Here is a 14,428-nt window from a genome sequence, read left to right as displayed (position 1 = left end):
TCTGCTGGAGAATCTCGGGTGGGTTGTCCACACAAACAAGAGCTGCCTACAGCCCTCCCAATCTGTAGAATACCTGGGAGTCTGGTTCGACACCAGACAAGACAAGGTCATTCTTCCCCCTACAAGGAGAAGAATGCTGACGAACCAATTGTGAAACCTGCTAACAAATCTTCGCCCCAAAGTATGGGACTGCCTTGACTCCAGGGCAAATCTTTCAGAGTCATGTCAGACAACCCACGACAGTTTCCTACATCAACCACCAGGGAGGAACCAGAAGCTAGCAGGTGGTCCTGGAAATAGATCCCCTAATGGCGTGGGCGGAAGCAAACCTACAAGGGATCTCAGTCGCCCACATCACGGGAAAAGACAACGCCACTGCGGATTACCTCAGTAGAGAAAGTCTAGACCCAGGGGAATGGAAGCTGTCATCCACAGCCTTCCAGTTGATAATAAACCACTGGGGAACCGCAGCCATGTATCTCCTGGCAACCCGTCCAATGCCCAAGTTCCCAACTTCTTCAGTCACGTGATGAGAACCACAATCCCAAAGGATCGATGCCCTCATCCAGACCTGGCTACAGGAAGACCTGCTATACGCCTTCCCCCCATGGCCACTACTTGGCAGGATCATCCGCAAGATAGAGCACCACAGGGGGCTAGTACGGCTAGTGGCCCCGGACTGGCCAAGAAGGCCGTGGTACGCAGACATGCGAAGACTCATGACGAGGAGCCCTCTACCTACTCACAGGGATCTGCTCCAGCAAGGCCCAATCCTCCATGAAGACCCAATTCGATTCTCTCTTACGGTCTGGCCATTGAGAGGACATGCCTGAAGAAGAGCGGATACTCTAGGGCAGTGATTGACACCTTACTCGGAGCCCGCAAGTTCTCCACATCACTGACCTACATATGAATATGGAGAATATTCGAAGCTTGGTGCGAAGACCACGACATCCTCCCGCAGACAGGCAAAATTCCCACGATCCTGGAATTTCTTCAGGACAGATTACAGAAGGGGGTTGTCTCTCAACTCCATCAAGGTTCAGGTGGCCGTGCTGGCCTGCTTCGGAGCCAAAGTGGAAGGCACCAATCTAGCATCTCATCCGGACGTCTCCCGCTTCCTGAGAAGGGTCAAGCAGATTAGACCACCCCTAAAGTAACCGGTACCCCTATGGTACCTCAATCTAGTACTAGACTTACTAGTGGGAGCCTCCTTCAGACATATCTGAGGTCTGCCTCTACGACTCCTAACCTTGAAGTCGTCATTCCTAGTGGCAATATGTTCGGCCCGTCACATCTTCGAATTTCAAGCACTATCTTGCCGAGAACCGTTCCTCAAGTTCACACCAGGGTCCATACAGCTACGCACGGTCCCCTCCTTCTTCCCAAAAGTGGTTTCTCACTGCCATGTAAACCAAACCATCTCGCTGCCATCTCTAGACGAGCATGATGACTCGGAAGAATCTTGCCGTCTTCGCCATCTTAACGTCAGCAGACTCCTAGTCCAATACCTAGAAAGGTCAGAATCCGTACAAAAGACAGACCACCTATTCGTCCTTCACAGCGGGAAGAAACCGGGGGAAGTGGCCTTGCAAGCAACCATAGCCCGCTGGATCAAAGAAATAATCAAGGCGGCCTACGTAGAGGCAGGTAAGCCTCCACCTCTACAAGTCAAGGCCCATTCCACTAGAGCTCAGGCAGTGTCCTGGGTAGAAACCAAGATGCTGTCATCTGCCGAGATCTGTCGGGCGGCGACATGGTCCTCCATTCACACCTTCTCTAGGTTCTACCTCCTGGATGTTCAGGCTCGGGAGCACAGCATTCACAAGGTCAGCACTAAGTGGGCCACGGGCAGTCTCCCACCTGGTTCGGGAGTAGCTTTTGTACATCCCATTGGTCCTGAGTCCATCTGCTACACGCTAGGAAATGGAGAAATTACTTATCTGATAATTTTGTTTTCCTTAGTGTGTGCTACCCCAGAGTCTCCCTCTCTCTCTCACTCTCTCCCTGAAACGGGATTCACGATAAACATTGCAAACTCTGTTTCGGGCATATCGCACAGCTTAACACTGGGAAAAAAGGTGTAGTTATTTCTGGCATTAAAACGTGCGATAGTGTGTGTTACTCTATTGCACACAATGTTAAACATCCCTCATTTTCATAAACCCTGCCCAAACTCCTCCCCTTTAACTAAATGTTTGAAATTTGCATATTCATCACATGATGTGAAAAATAACGCATGCGTTAGGCCGTTATCCCGGGCGTTATCGCCCTAACGCATTTTGATGAATGACCCTGTTAGGATTTGTAAAGCATTTTTATAGTTTTTGCTTCTACAACTGCCTTAAAAAATGTCCTTGAATTGCATGAGCCTCTATATATTTAATATTAAAACTACATGAATAACTGAGCTATGCTGTTAGTGTGTGGCGTGTCATTTTTGCTTTTTATATAAAATCCAAAATGCATGTACAGAATCTGAAGTTTAGGGATCATATTGCAGTGGTTCTCAGTGAGCTGCAAATAATTTGCTAGTGGGTTAGAGGTACTGTTAGAAGAATAAAGGGAAAAGCAGAGCTGAACATCACAACTTGTTTCTAACCAGGGTCTGCCTTGTTAAATTTAAAGATGGCTGGTTTATTGGCCTGTTACATGAAAGTAGCACCAGACTGAATGGTACGTTTTAAATCCAAGTAGGTTGTGAATTTCACCTTAACTTTCTTACAGCTTGCTTTCTACTAGCAATAAGAGCAGTCTTTTTGGTCACACAGCTTTGCATTTCCCACAGTGGGGTGGGGAATGGGGGACTTCCAAAAATTACTGGGTCTTTCAGATATTACTGCTGTCATAGCACAGAAAAGATATACCTAGCAGCAGCATATAATCTTTTCTAAGGTAATCTCCTCGCAGTGCATTTGAGCCTGAAATTTACTATCCAGCCATCAGATCTGTTTACATGGCTAAACAACCCACTGCCTTATTGTTGGGCATGAAATTCCCATGCTATAGATGGCCCAATTTATTGATCAGATCATATCTGCTGCTTATCCCACCTATTTATGCAGGATGAATACATAACTCTTTAATATAGCCAGAAAGAGTGAGTCAGCCTCAAAATGGTGGTGGCATAGTTCTAAGGCTAAAATATTCAGATGGCTTAGATGTTTGTTCAGTGTTGCTAGGTTGGCTATAAGGTTTATTCCTTTTTACTGTGAGGTCGATATTTAACACTACTTAGCAGGACAAATAGGGACTTATCCAGCTAAGTGGCAGCTGCTGAATATCTGGTTATGTTCAGCAGCCACACTTAGCTGGATAAGTAGGTCCAGGCTGAGATCAAAGCAAGTTAAGAGCAAAGCGAAGTCAAGGCAGGCAGAATGCAAAGAGAAGCTGAAGTCCAGCCTGAGGCCAAGGCAACGAAAAATCAGGCCAGGAAAAGAAACACAGCAGGACAGACAGGAGAGGGCAAGGGTGGAACAAGGCAGGGCTAGAACACACAGGAACAAAATAAGGAACAAGGGAAGTAGACGCTGTAGCAACTAGTATTGCAGAGAGACCAGGAGACCTGTTGCAAAGGTATTGGGTGATAGTTCTGAACTTCCTTTATACTAGGCAGGATGTGATGTCATGAGGATGTGTTACAGGAAGTCCAAGCAACAGGGCCTATAAAAAGGTTCAGGAGCTGCAGGAAGTTCAACCATGTTCCTGGGATACACATGAAGCCAGAGGCTATGCTAGACTATAGGCGAGGGGCATTTCATAAGTAGATGAAAGAATGGATGTCCTCCAGCTGCTTCAGTTTTATAAATGAATGAGAGGTCCAGTCTAAGAAAATAAGAACATAAGAATTGCCATACTGGGTCAGAGCAAGGGTCCATCAAGCCCAGTATTCTGTTTCCCACAGTGGCCAATCCAAGTCTCAAGTACCTGGCAAGTACCCAAACATTAAATAAATCTCAAGTTACTATTGCTTATTAATTAATAGCAGTTTATGGATTTTTCCACTATAAACTTATCCTTTTTTAAATCCAGTTACACTAACTGCTGTAACCACATCCTCTGGCAATGAATTCCAGAGGTACATAGACTCCTCAAATGTCTAGAGCTGAGGATGTAGCATGCCTTCCATTGGCCTGAAAGCTGAATCTGAAGTATATTTTTATTTATTTTTTATTTAAAAACTTTTCTTGCCTGTCACTCCAACAATTGTGGCAAGTTACAAGTTAACATGCATAAAAGTCATTGCACAATACATAAACTATACAGAGGCACAATAAGCATAAGTACTGATTTAATCAGCATGATTAGATCTACATATTACTGTCAGGTAATAGTAAAAGCTTGTTCAAACAGCCATGTGTTTAAGATTGTATTATCCATTATCAGTCTGAGCTGTTCTAGCATAGTACTCCAAATTAATGGATAGGCCTCCTCAGATTTTGAGCTGGTTCTGCTAATGCACCACTTATTGGTGGTGAAGTTGGCATTGAAGCATGCAAAGTGCACTCATAATCACTGTGATACTTCTCCTGGTAAGGACGTTTTGATTAGAAGGCCTTCCAGGGATCTATGCTTTGTACTTGGATCATGTCTCACTATAGCTGTACATGGTACAATATTTGACTAAATATGTGCAGAAGGTGAAACCTTTGACAAAACCGTCGTTCCTAGAATATATGGAATTCTATCAAGCTGCAGAGGATATAGAGGAATGTGAGAAGAATCTAATCCACTCCATGTACAAAACTTTTGACACCATAGCCAGGACTACATAAGAACATGCCATACTGGGTCAGACCAAGGGTCCATCAAGCCCAGCATCCTATTTCCAACAGTGGCAAATCCAGGCCATAAGATCCTGGCAAGAAACCCAAAACTAAGTCTATTCCATGTTACAGTTGCTAGTAATAGCGGCGGTTATTATCTAAGTCAACTTAATTAATAGCAGGTAATGGACTTCTCCTCCAAGAACTTTCCAATCCTTTCTTAAACACAGCTACATTAACTGCACTAACCACATCCTCTGGCAACAAATTCCAGAGTTTAATTGTGCGTTGAGTGAAGAAGAACTTTCTCCGATTAGTTTTAAATGTGCCACATGCTAACTTCATGGATATCTCCTCAGCACTCTCCTCTATAAATACTGAAGCAACGTATTTATTTAGACTTTTTGCTATCTGTTTTTTGTTTATCTTCCCTAAATGCCCCTTTTACCCCTTAATTATCTAATGATCCAACTGACTTTCTCACAGACTTTCTGCTTTGGATGATTTTCAAAATGTTTTTATTATGAGTTTTTGCCTCTCTGACAAACCTCTTTTTAAATTTTCTTTTTCCCTGCCTTATCAACATTTTGCATGTAACTTGCCAGTGCTTATACTTTTTCCTATTTTGTTCCTTTGGATCCTTTTTCAGATTTTTGAAGGAAGTTCTTTTGGCTATAATAACTTCTTTCATTTCAACTTTTAACGAAGCAAGCAATTATTCAGGAGTCTTCTGCCTTTTTTAATGCACATAATAGATCTGGTCTTGGGCTTCCAAGATGGTATTTTTAAAAAATGTCCACGCTTGATAAGAACATAATAACATTAGATATGCCATACCGGGTCCACCCACTTAGCTGGGAGGATTAGAACAGAGTATATAAAATAAAATATTATCAATAAAACAGTTAATTGAACAATAGCAATAAAATATATATAAAATACAATCAGCTATCATCTGATATATATATAAAAATACAGTAGTCCAAAAAGTAAATCTTATGCGTTAACAGTTATTAACTCAAGTGTACTTCTACCAAATTAGGAACAGAGATTATCTTACTAGAAGATCCTCTTTAAAAAAGAAAAATATCAAAATGTACTCCATGGAGCCACATTCAATAGCATTTAGCCAGATAATTCCCAAGTTATCCAGGTAAATGCTGACTTTTGTATATTTTATGGCACTTTGGGATATCTCATTATCCATCTAAAACTTAGCAAGGGGCATTTTGGGGGCATTTCTGGGAAGAGCTAAGTTAGCTTGCTAAGTTATTCGGCAATCTTCAATATTCAGATATTTGATATTTTGATTGTGCCAAAGAGCTGTCCCAAAGTTAGCTGGATAAAGTTACCCAGCTATCTGTAAGGTAACCAACTATAATCAATAGTGTGGCTGTACTAATGAATAGCCCTCCAAAGTTAGCAGATAATTTATCAGACTAACTTTTCAGTCTTGTTAGACAAAAGTAACCCCATGTCATTATAAAACAGGACACTTAATTATTTCAGTGCCAACAGCACCCATTTAAAATTGAATTCTCCCAAGGAGACCTTATTATCTTATACATTTAGAGGGAGAACTTCCAATTTCATCCAGTTAATTTGCTACCTGGAGAATATAGGTTTATAGGTTTATTTATTTTTATACCGCTATTTCAGTAAAACCATCATAATGGTGTACAATAAATTAAAGTAAGAAAATACACTGCATCATTGAATCATATAAAATAACTAAAACATAACACTAAAACGTATTAATTACTTAAGGCAAAGTTAAGATAAGATAAAATACAAAAGTAGAAAAGTGCTGCAATGATGTCATATTCCGCTGTCACTGTGAGTCCAAGTACACACATTTAAAAAGCCATGTTTTAAGATCCGCTTTAAATTTCTTAGTATCTGCTTGCAGTCTAATTTCTTCAGGCAAGGAGTTCCACAGTTTTGGGCCTGCTATCAATATTGCTCGTTCACGAACCTGACAAAGTTTTGCAGTTCTTATTGTTGGTACTGTTAACAGACCTCTATTAGCAGAGCGTAAATTCCTCTGAGGGCATGCAACCAAACTGTTGTGTTAAGCCAATCAATATTTGTACCATGAACTATATTATGAATAATGCATGCCATTTTATATTGAATACGATAAATTAATGGTAACCAATGTAACTTGATCAATATAGGAGTTATATGATCACTCTTTTTTGTACCTGTTAGGACGCGGGCTGCAGCATTTTGCAGAATTTGTAATGGTCGAATGACACTCTGTGGTAACCCTAATAAGATAGAGTTACAGTAGTCTATGTTTGCAAAAAGAAGGGCCTGCAATACTGATCTAAAATCATTTGGTTCCAATAATGGTTTGAGTCTTCGAAGTGTTAATAATTTAAAACATCGAGAATCTAATCATTAGAGACAATGCTGGAATTGAAATCTCGGGTTTAGAGAGAGAGAGAGCAAAATATCTGCATAGGTTGATATTTTGCATTCAATATCAAAAAGATCCATGCCAAAAATACATGTATCCTGATGAGTTGTGATGAGCAGAGGTTCCAATGTTAAATTAAATAACAAAGGAGACAAAGTATACTCTTGTCTCATTCTCCTGCTTGCACTTATGTTTATTTATTTAAAATATTTGTTTCTCTCACCCTCCAAAAGTTCAAGACAGGTTCCAGTTGAATACATACATAATTTAGATCAACATTAAAAACAATCATACATTATCACAGTAGACAACAAAGATATTGCAAATGCTGGAAGATAGTTTTTTCCCCTAATAGTTAATATGCTGAACACTAAAGGTCAAAGGGCTCTTTAAAGAGGTATGTCTTAATACCTTTCTGAAAGCCTTTGATCTCTTATTGATGTAATGGCCAAGGGGCAAGAGTTCCACAATGTTGGTCTGGCGATTGAGAAAGCTCTTTCTCTTGTCTCTTCTAGGTGTGCTCGTTTAAAAGAGGGAATCTCTAACTATTGTTGACCTAAGGCTGCCTGAAGGGATGTATACTTTTAAGGTTGCGGCAATCCAAGGGGAAGGAACATTGTACAAATGATTGTGGATGGTGGTAGCCAGTTTATTCTGAATATGCCATAAGATTAGGAACCAATAAAGTGAGGCTAGTGTTTGTGGATCTTTGTGGTCTGTTAATAGTCTTGCTGCAGGATTTTGCATAATCTGTGGGCGGTCTAATAGTTCTTTGAGGTAGACTAATAAACAGGGAGTTACAGTAGTCTGAAAAAATAAGGGATTGCAAGACTGTTCTGAAATTGGAAACATCAAGTAGGGGTTTTAGGTGGCTTTGAAAGTGTAGTTTAGCAAAGGAGGTCTGGATAATAGATTTGATGTGGGGTTTATGGATAAAGCTGTACCGAAAATGATGCCTAAATTACATATTTCATTAAGTATGGGAATGCGTTGCTCTTCAAATATTAATGTGGATGGCATGTTTTCAGATAGAAATCTTGAGGAGGAGGATTTCAAATTTGTTAATATGTAAGGTTAATTTATTGTGTTGAAGCCCACTACGAATAGCTGATAGGTATAATGAGACAAAGTGGGCTTATGTTTCCAGATAGTTTATTATTAATCACAGTACATTGTTTACTCCTGATTTTTCAATCAACGGTTATCAAAGAAAGTACAGCTGTAGTGAGAGCAGCTTTCTTTTTGCTTCTATAGACTGTAGCTATGTTCAAGCATTAGAAACAAGAATTGTTTTAATCAAAACAAAACTGCATAGCGCTCTACAGTTCTAGCTATTCACTTGTCAAGAATGGCTTTTTTGAACGGTTTTAAATTGGCAATACTAGGTATTTTCTTCAAGATACCAACTTGCCTGTTTCTTTACTCTGTTCCCTATTTTGATCTTGCTTATTACTTGATTTATTTCTTATATCTATTTACACTTTAGAATAAAAAGCTTGCTTTTTTATATCATGGCTTCATCACCTTGTATTTGGGTTTTTGGGGGGTTTTTTTAAATCAGCCTTCCTGATTTCACTCTTCAGCTGTTCATGCTGCAGTACATGTGTGCTTTACCTTAGCTGGTGTGATCCCGCCTGAAATACTAATGAGGCTCAGTGCTTAGTGGCATCTTTAGCACTAAAATAATGTAAGGATTTAAGAAGTTTTTACAACATTGTCTGTTTCTATGCGAATGCACACAGACAAGATTATATAGCAACCTTGCTTTTTTTTTTCTAATTTTATGTGTGCGTACGTGTACCTTATTTTTTTCAAATTATAAGGAGCAATATTAACATTTTTCAGTAGAAAAGATGTTCTAGAACCAGGAGATGATGATACGAGACTCAAGAGGTCAACTCGAGTACACTTGTGATCATGATAACAGTCTGTCTATGGAGTTTCACTCCACAAGGTGGCAGTATCCTGTTGTCATAATAGACAACATCTCGCACTGCAGCATAATAAAATTGCTAGGGTGCTCCTTCACTTGGCCCTGATTTTATTTATTTTATTTTTAATTTTTATATACCGGAATTCCTGTATGCAATACAAATCAATCCGGTTTACATGTAACGAGAAGGTTGCCCTGGTCTGGGAGGTTAGACCGGGGTTTTTTTACATAGAACATTGAACAATAACAATCAACCATTGAACATTATTACAAGGAACATAGAAAGTAACAATAATATTTATTTAACCAAATAACAAATAACCTTATTCGTGTATTGAATAGTATGTGTGTGTTCACCTTTTTTCAAGCAACTTTAGTAGCGTATATGGTCTACAGTAAGCGGTTATATAAAGGTGAATAAAGACTGTTAAATAGACATGCGAATAAGCAATGGTAAAAGCGTGGTAAAAGTGTGGGCAATGCATTTTCATGCATTGCCCACGCTTTTACCATGGTTTGTTAAGTTTTAGTTTTATCTGCAGCAGTGATACTGCAGGACCCCTCTGAGATTATCATTGCGATCAGTTCAAGGCCTCACAATGTGGAAGAGAGCTAGATGGAGGAGTGACAGTTCAGCTGCAATGGAGCAACAGGAAGTGGTTCGGAAGTGTAGAGAACTCTTGTCAGCAGTGAAAGTTGAGGAGCAAGAGACATGTAGTTAAGCACTGTATCAGTGGGGCTTCATTGGTAGTTTGGGCTGCACTCAGTGAGAATGCTAGAAAGGCAAGAGGCTGCCAATGCAGCATGGGCGGGTAACCCAAAGCTGAAATGGCAGAGGAAAATAGTTGGCCTTCTGGTGATGGTGAGGGGAGGAGAGCAGTGAAGATGGGTGAAGGTGATGGGAGAAGCTGTGGAAGGGGTGGAAGATGGGCGACTAAAATAAGGGGCATGAAATGGCTCCTCTATGAGGAAAGGCTAAAGAGGTTAGGGTGTTCAGCTTGGAGAAGAGACGACTGAGGGGGGGATATGATAGAGGTGTTTAAAATCATGAAAGGACTTGAACAGATAAATCTAAGTTGGTTATTTACTCTCTTAGATAATAGGATTAGGGGGCAATCCATAAAGTTAGCAAGTAGCTCATTTAAAACAAATGGAAGAAAATTCTTTTTCACTTAGCGCACAGTTAATCTTTGGAATTCACTGCAAAAGGATGTGGTTATGGCAGTTAGTGTATCTGTATTTAAAAAAGGTTTAAATAAGTTCCTAGAGGAAAAATCCATAAACTGTTATTAATCAATAAGAAATAGTAGCTTGAGATCTTTTTAATGTTTGGGTACTTGCCAGGTACTTGTGACTTGGATTGGCCACTGTTGGAAACAGGATACTAGGCTAAATGGACCCTTAGTTTTGTCCCAAATGGGCAAGTCTTATGTTTTTATGTTCTTATGTTATGTTCTTATGAAATAGCAATACCCATTTGTCTACAAATGTTTTGCAGATATATGCTATCTGGGGAATATTTCTTCAAGGAAAGAGGGGTAGATGCATAGAAAATCTCCAAAGGGAGGTTTTCAAGTAAAATAAAAATAAAATTCAAGAACATGTAGGAAAATTTTAGAGGATCCTTGGTTAAGAGGAATTGAAGGAAAAGCTGAAGATTATGTAGGGTCCAAGGAAATGAACTGAGCAGAGTAGATGGTTCTTAGTCTTTTTTTTATCCAACATCATATTCTGTATTTCTATAATACAGTTTTCAAATCAAAATTAAGAAAGCTATTTTTCATTCTGTATTTCTTTTCTAAGTAGATCTATTATTTTTTAATTATTTAAATGCAATGTATACTTACTCATTCCCACTATTAAAAGTCTGAATCAGGGTATTGCTGAGGAAGGAGTTTATAAAAGGGGGGGGGGGGTTGGTTGATTTATGTATTTAATAAAATAATTAATCACTTTCCTAGTCCACATTTAATTAACCAAAGTAGTGTATGTGGCTGAAAAAGTGGCATAACAAAAGTCCAAAATATAAAACACAGCCTTACCACCTATCAGCCCTCTCCCTCATTTTCTATGAAAAGCCAAAAACTATCTAAAGAAAGTTCTCTTCCTTCTACTCCCATCAACCCTGTCTAACATGCCTCTTCCTCTCTCCCCCCACCCAAAAAAAAAGAAAAGAAAACTTCCCCTCCACCCAGCGACCCCTAGCTACCTGACCCCTTATCCAGCAGCTATGTGAGCACAACTCCCATCACATTTATTTATTTATTCTATTTATTATTTTTTTTATATACCGACATTGGATCTCAATTGAGATATCACACCGGTTTACATTCAGGTACTATAGGTATTTCTCTATCCCCAGAGGGCTTGCAATCTAAGTTTTTGTACCTGAGGCAATGAAGGGTAAAGTGACTTGCCTAAGGTCACAAAAAGTGACAGCAGGACTCGAACCCTGGTCTCCTGGTTCATAATACACTGCTCTAACCACTAGGCTATTCATGTGAGCACAACTCCCATCACATCCCTGGAATCAACAACCTCTGTACCGTCTTAAATTATAAGGGCCAGATTTTTAAACCTACGCGCGGGCGTAGATTTGTGTGCGCAACCCAGCGTGCACAAATCTATGCCCGATTTAATAACATGCGCGCGGCTACATCCAGGGTCGACACGCGCAAGGGGGTGCACACTTTGGCACCTTGCGTGCGCCAAGCCCTAGGGGAGCCCCGATGGCTTTCCCTGTTCCCTCCGCCCCAGCCCTATCTAAACCTCCCCCCTGACCTTTGTTAGCGAAGTTGCGCCTGCCTCCGAGCAGGCATAGGTTGCAAGTGCCGGCAAAACCGCTGTGCCGGAGGCCTCGGTCCCGCCCCCGGCCCGCCCACTCCCCACCCATTTTTTCAAGCCCCAGGACATACGCGCATCCCAGGGCTTGCACGCGTCGCCGGGCCTATGCAAAATAGGCTCGGCGCGCACAGGAGCGGGTTTTCGGGGTTACGCGCGTAACCCTTTGAAAATCCGCCCATAAGTGTTCACCTTTATTCCAAAAATGTAACCAAAACACAGGTTTAAGCATAGGAAAAAAAATTAAAGACTTCTGAATAAGACCAGAAGAAGAAATAACTGCATCACTAAACAGGTCGGATGGTATATAGAGAAAATCTAGTTTATACTGTTCCTTTAATGGAGTTGCTGAGATGCATCTTGACACAGCTTCACTGTGTGGTTTTTGCTCCCAGAGGATAAGCATAATAGATCATTATTTTTAATCTTTTAAAGTAGGTTTATTTTTAAAAATAGTATTTTTCCTGATGATACATTTTGTGTGAATAATGTACTTCTGTCAGGAGACGTGCCTCATGGGCATGAAAAAGCTACATTTCAGTAGCTTAAAATATATAATTTTCCTTCCTGCAAAAATCCAATGTTCTAGTCACTTTTGTAAGTGCTTTAATGCCTGAATCATTAGCAGAACTATATAGCCCTAACCAGTAGCATTAGCCCTTTTTGCCACTCTAGTTCCTTGCTTAAATTTAAAATGATTTAAAGTCAGAGTGTAGGCAATACTGTAAACAAAAAGCTTAACATTTTTCTTATGTTTTTCAGGTTGCGTCAGGTGAATGCAATGAAGACACTGAAGTTTACAATATCACTCTCTGTACTGGGGATGAACTAACTTTAATGGGACAGGCGGAAATTCTTTATGCAAAAACCTCCAAGGAAAAGTCACGACTCAACACCATTTTTAAGAAGATTGGGAAACTAAATTCTATCAGCAAACTAGGCAAAGGTAAAATGCCTTGCCTTATTTGTATGAACCATAGAACCAATGAAAGCATTAGCCTTCCTTTCCAGTGTAAAGGGAGATTCAGCACCCGCAGTCCATTGGAAATTCAGATGCAAGAAGGGGAGCACACAATTCGCAACATTGTAGAGAAAACGAGGCTGCCTGTTAATGTAACCGTGCCCAGTCCACCACCAAGAAACTCCTATGATCTTCATTTTATTCGTGAGGGGCATCGCTACAAGCTTGTCAACATTCAGACCAAGACTGTTGTGGTTTGTTGTGTGCTGCGTGCCAACAAAATTATCCCAATGCATTTTCCATTGCATTTGTCTGTTCCAAAGTTTAGCCTTCCAGAAAGCCTCGTGAAAGGGGAGATGTGGCATGATTCGCTGGCCCAGCAGTGGTATGGCATTTGCCAAGAGCAGTTTGATATAGATGAATATTCCCGGGCTGTACGAGATGTCAAAACAGACTGGAATGAGGAGTCAAAGAGCCCCAAAAAAAGTCGGTGCACTGGGCATAACCATATACCAAACTCCCTCAGCTATGCTCGTGATGAGCTCACACAGTCATTTCACAGACTCTCAGTTTGTGTTTATGGGAACAATTTGCATGGAAACAGTGAAGTAAACTTACATGGGTGCAGAGACCTATGCAGTGACTGGACCATGTTTCCTCGTGACTCTCCTCAGTACCTGGACTCGGGCGACAGTGGTAGCGACTACCTGTTTCCTGAAGTGACTGAAGAGCCAACATGCGCCCCAACCAAGACTGAAATTCCTTATGAAGAGCTATGGTTGGACCAAGAGTCAGGAAAGCATAGCAGTCAACCTCTGACTCGGTCACAGAGTGAAAAGAGCAAATGTGATCATTACAGAAGTTCTCTTAGGTCCAAGTGTGGTACTTCTCCTCTTCCTGCTCCTGGAACTCTTACAGCAGCAAAGTCAACGGAGAGTTCTCTACCTCCACCTCCAGTGCCTCCAAAATCTGAAGCTGTAAGTGTGTTGCCTTTTCTGTTTTTGATGTGAAAAAGTGGTTGCTATCTGTGGATTTGCTGACAAAGCAATTGGCATCTACTGTAATCTTGTAGCATCCTCTGCTTGCTTATAGCAATCTAATTATTTTAGACATAATTACTGAAGCGCATCATTGATAAAATTTGAAGACCAGAGGTACTCTAATGCTTTAAGTTCAGTCTTCTTATGATAGGCTTATAAAAGTCTTTTAGTAGTAAACCACTTACCAGTATCCAGTCCAATTGCACAATGAAAAATAAAACATTTTTCAAGGCCCAGCTTCATTTATTTTCCTTAGACTCTATTACATTGTGTCACCCGTGAATAAATCACCATGAGCTATGAATGAAGAGAGCTAAATCCAAAAAAAAATAATCATTTTTTCCAACAAATTTAAAATTACATAATGTCAAGAAAATGCTGCATAACGTTTATAACTGTTAGAACGAAAACACCCTCCATGTGAAGGTGGTGAATTGTTAGCTCAAGAGGCTGTCCCATGTTTTT

At 40.4% G+C, this 14,428-nt stretch overlaps 1 protein-coding gene across 3 annotated transcripts in view; it reads left to right on the top strand.

Moving 5' to 3' along the window:
• The window catches only part of GAREM1 (GRB2 associated regulator of MAPK1 subtype 1), a 284,669-nt gene that overhangs the window by 247,771 nt on the left and 22,470 nt on the right, over positions 1-14,428 (top strand). For all 3 annotated transcript variants that reach the window (XM_029591197.1, XM_029591199.1, XM_029591198.1), the window contains one exon: positions 12,725-13,900. In XM_029591197.1, the coding sequence (XP_029447057.1) occupies positions 12,725-13,900 (1,176 nt within the window). The remainder of the gene's footprint in view (positions 1-12,724; positions 13,901-14,428) is intronic.

Source organism: Rhinatrema bivittatum, chromosome 2 (assembly GCF_901001135.1).
Source record: "Rhinatrema bivittatum chromosome 2, aRhiBiv1.1, whole genome shotgun sequence".
Lineage (NCBI taxonomy): Eukaryota > Metazoa > Chordata > Amphibia > Gymnophiona > Rhinatrematidae > Rhinatrema > Rhinatrema bivittatum.
This window is presented reverse-complemented; position numbering and strand designations above follow the sequence as displayed.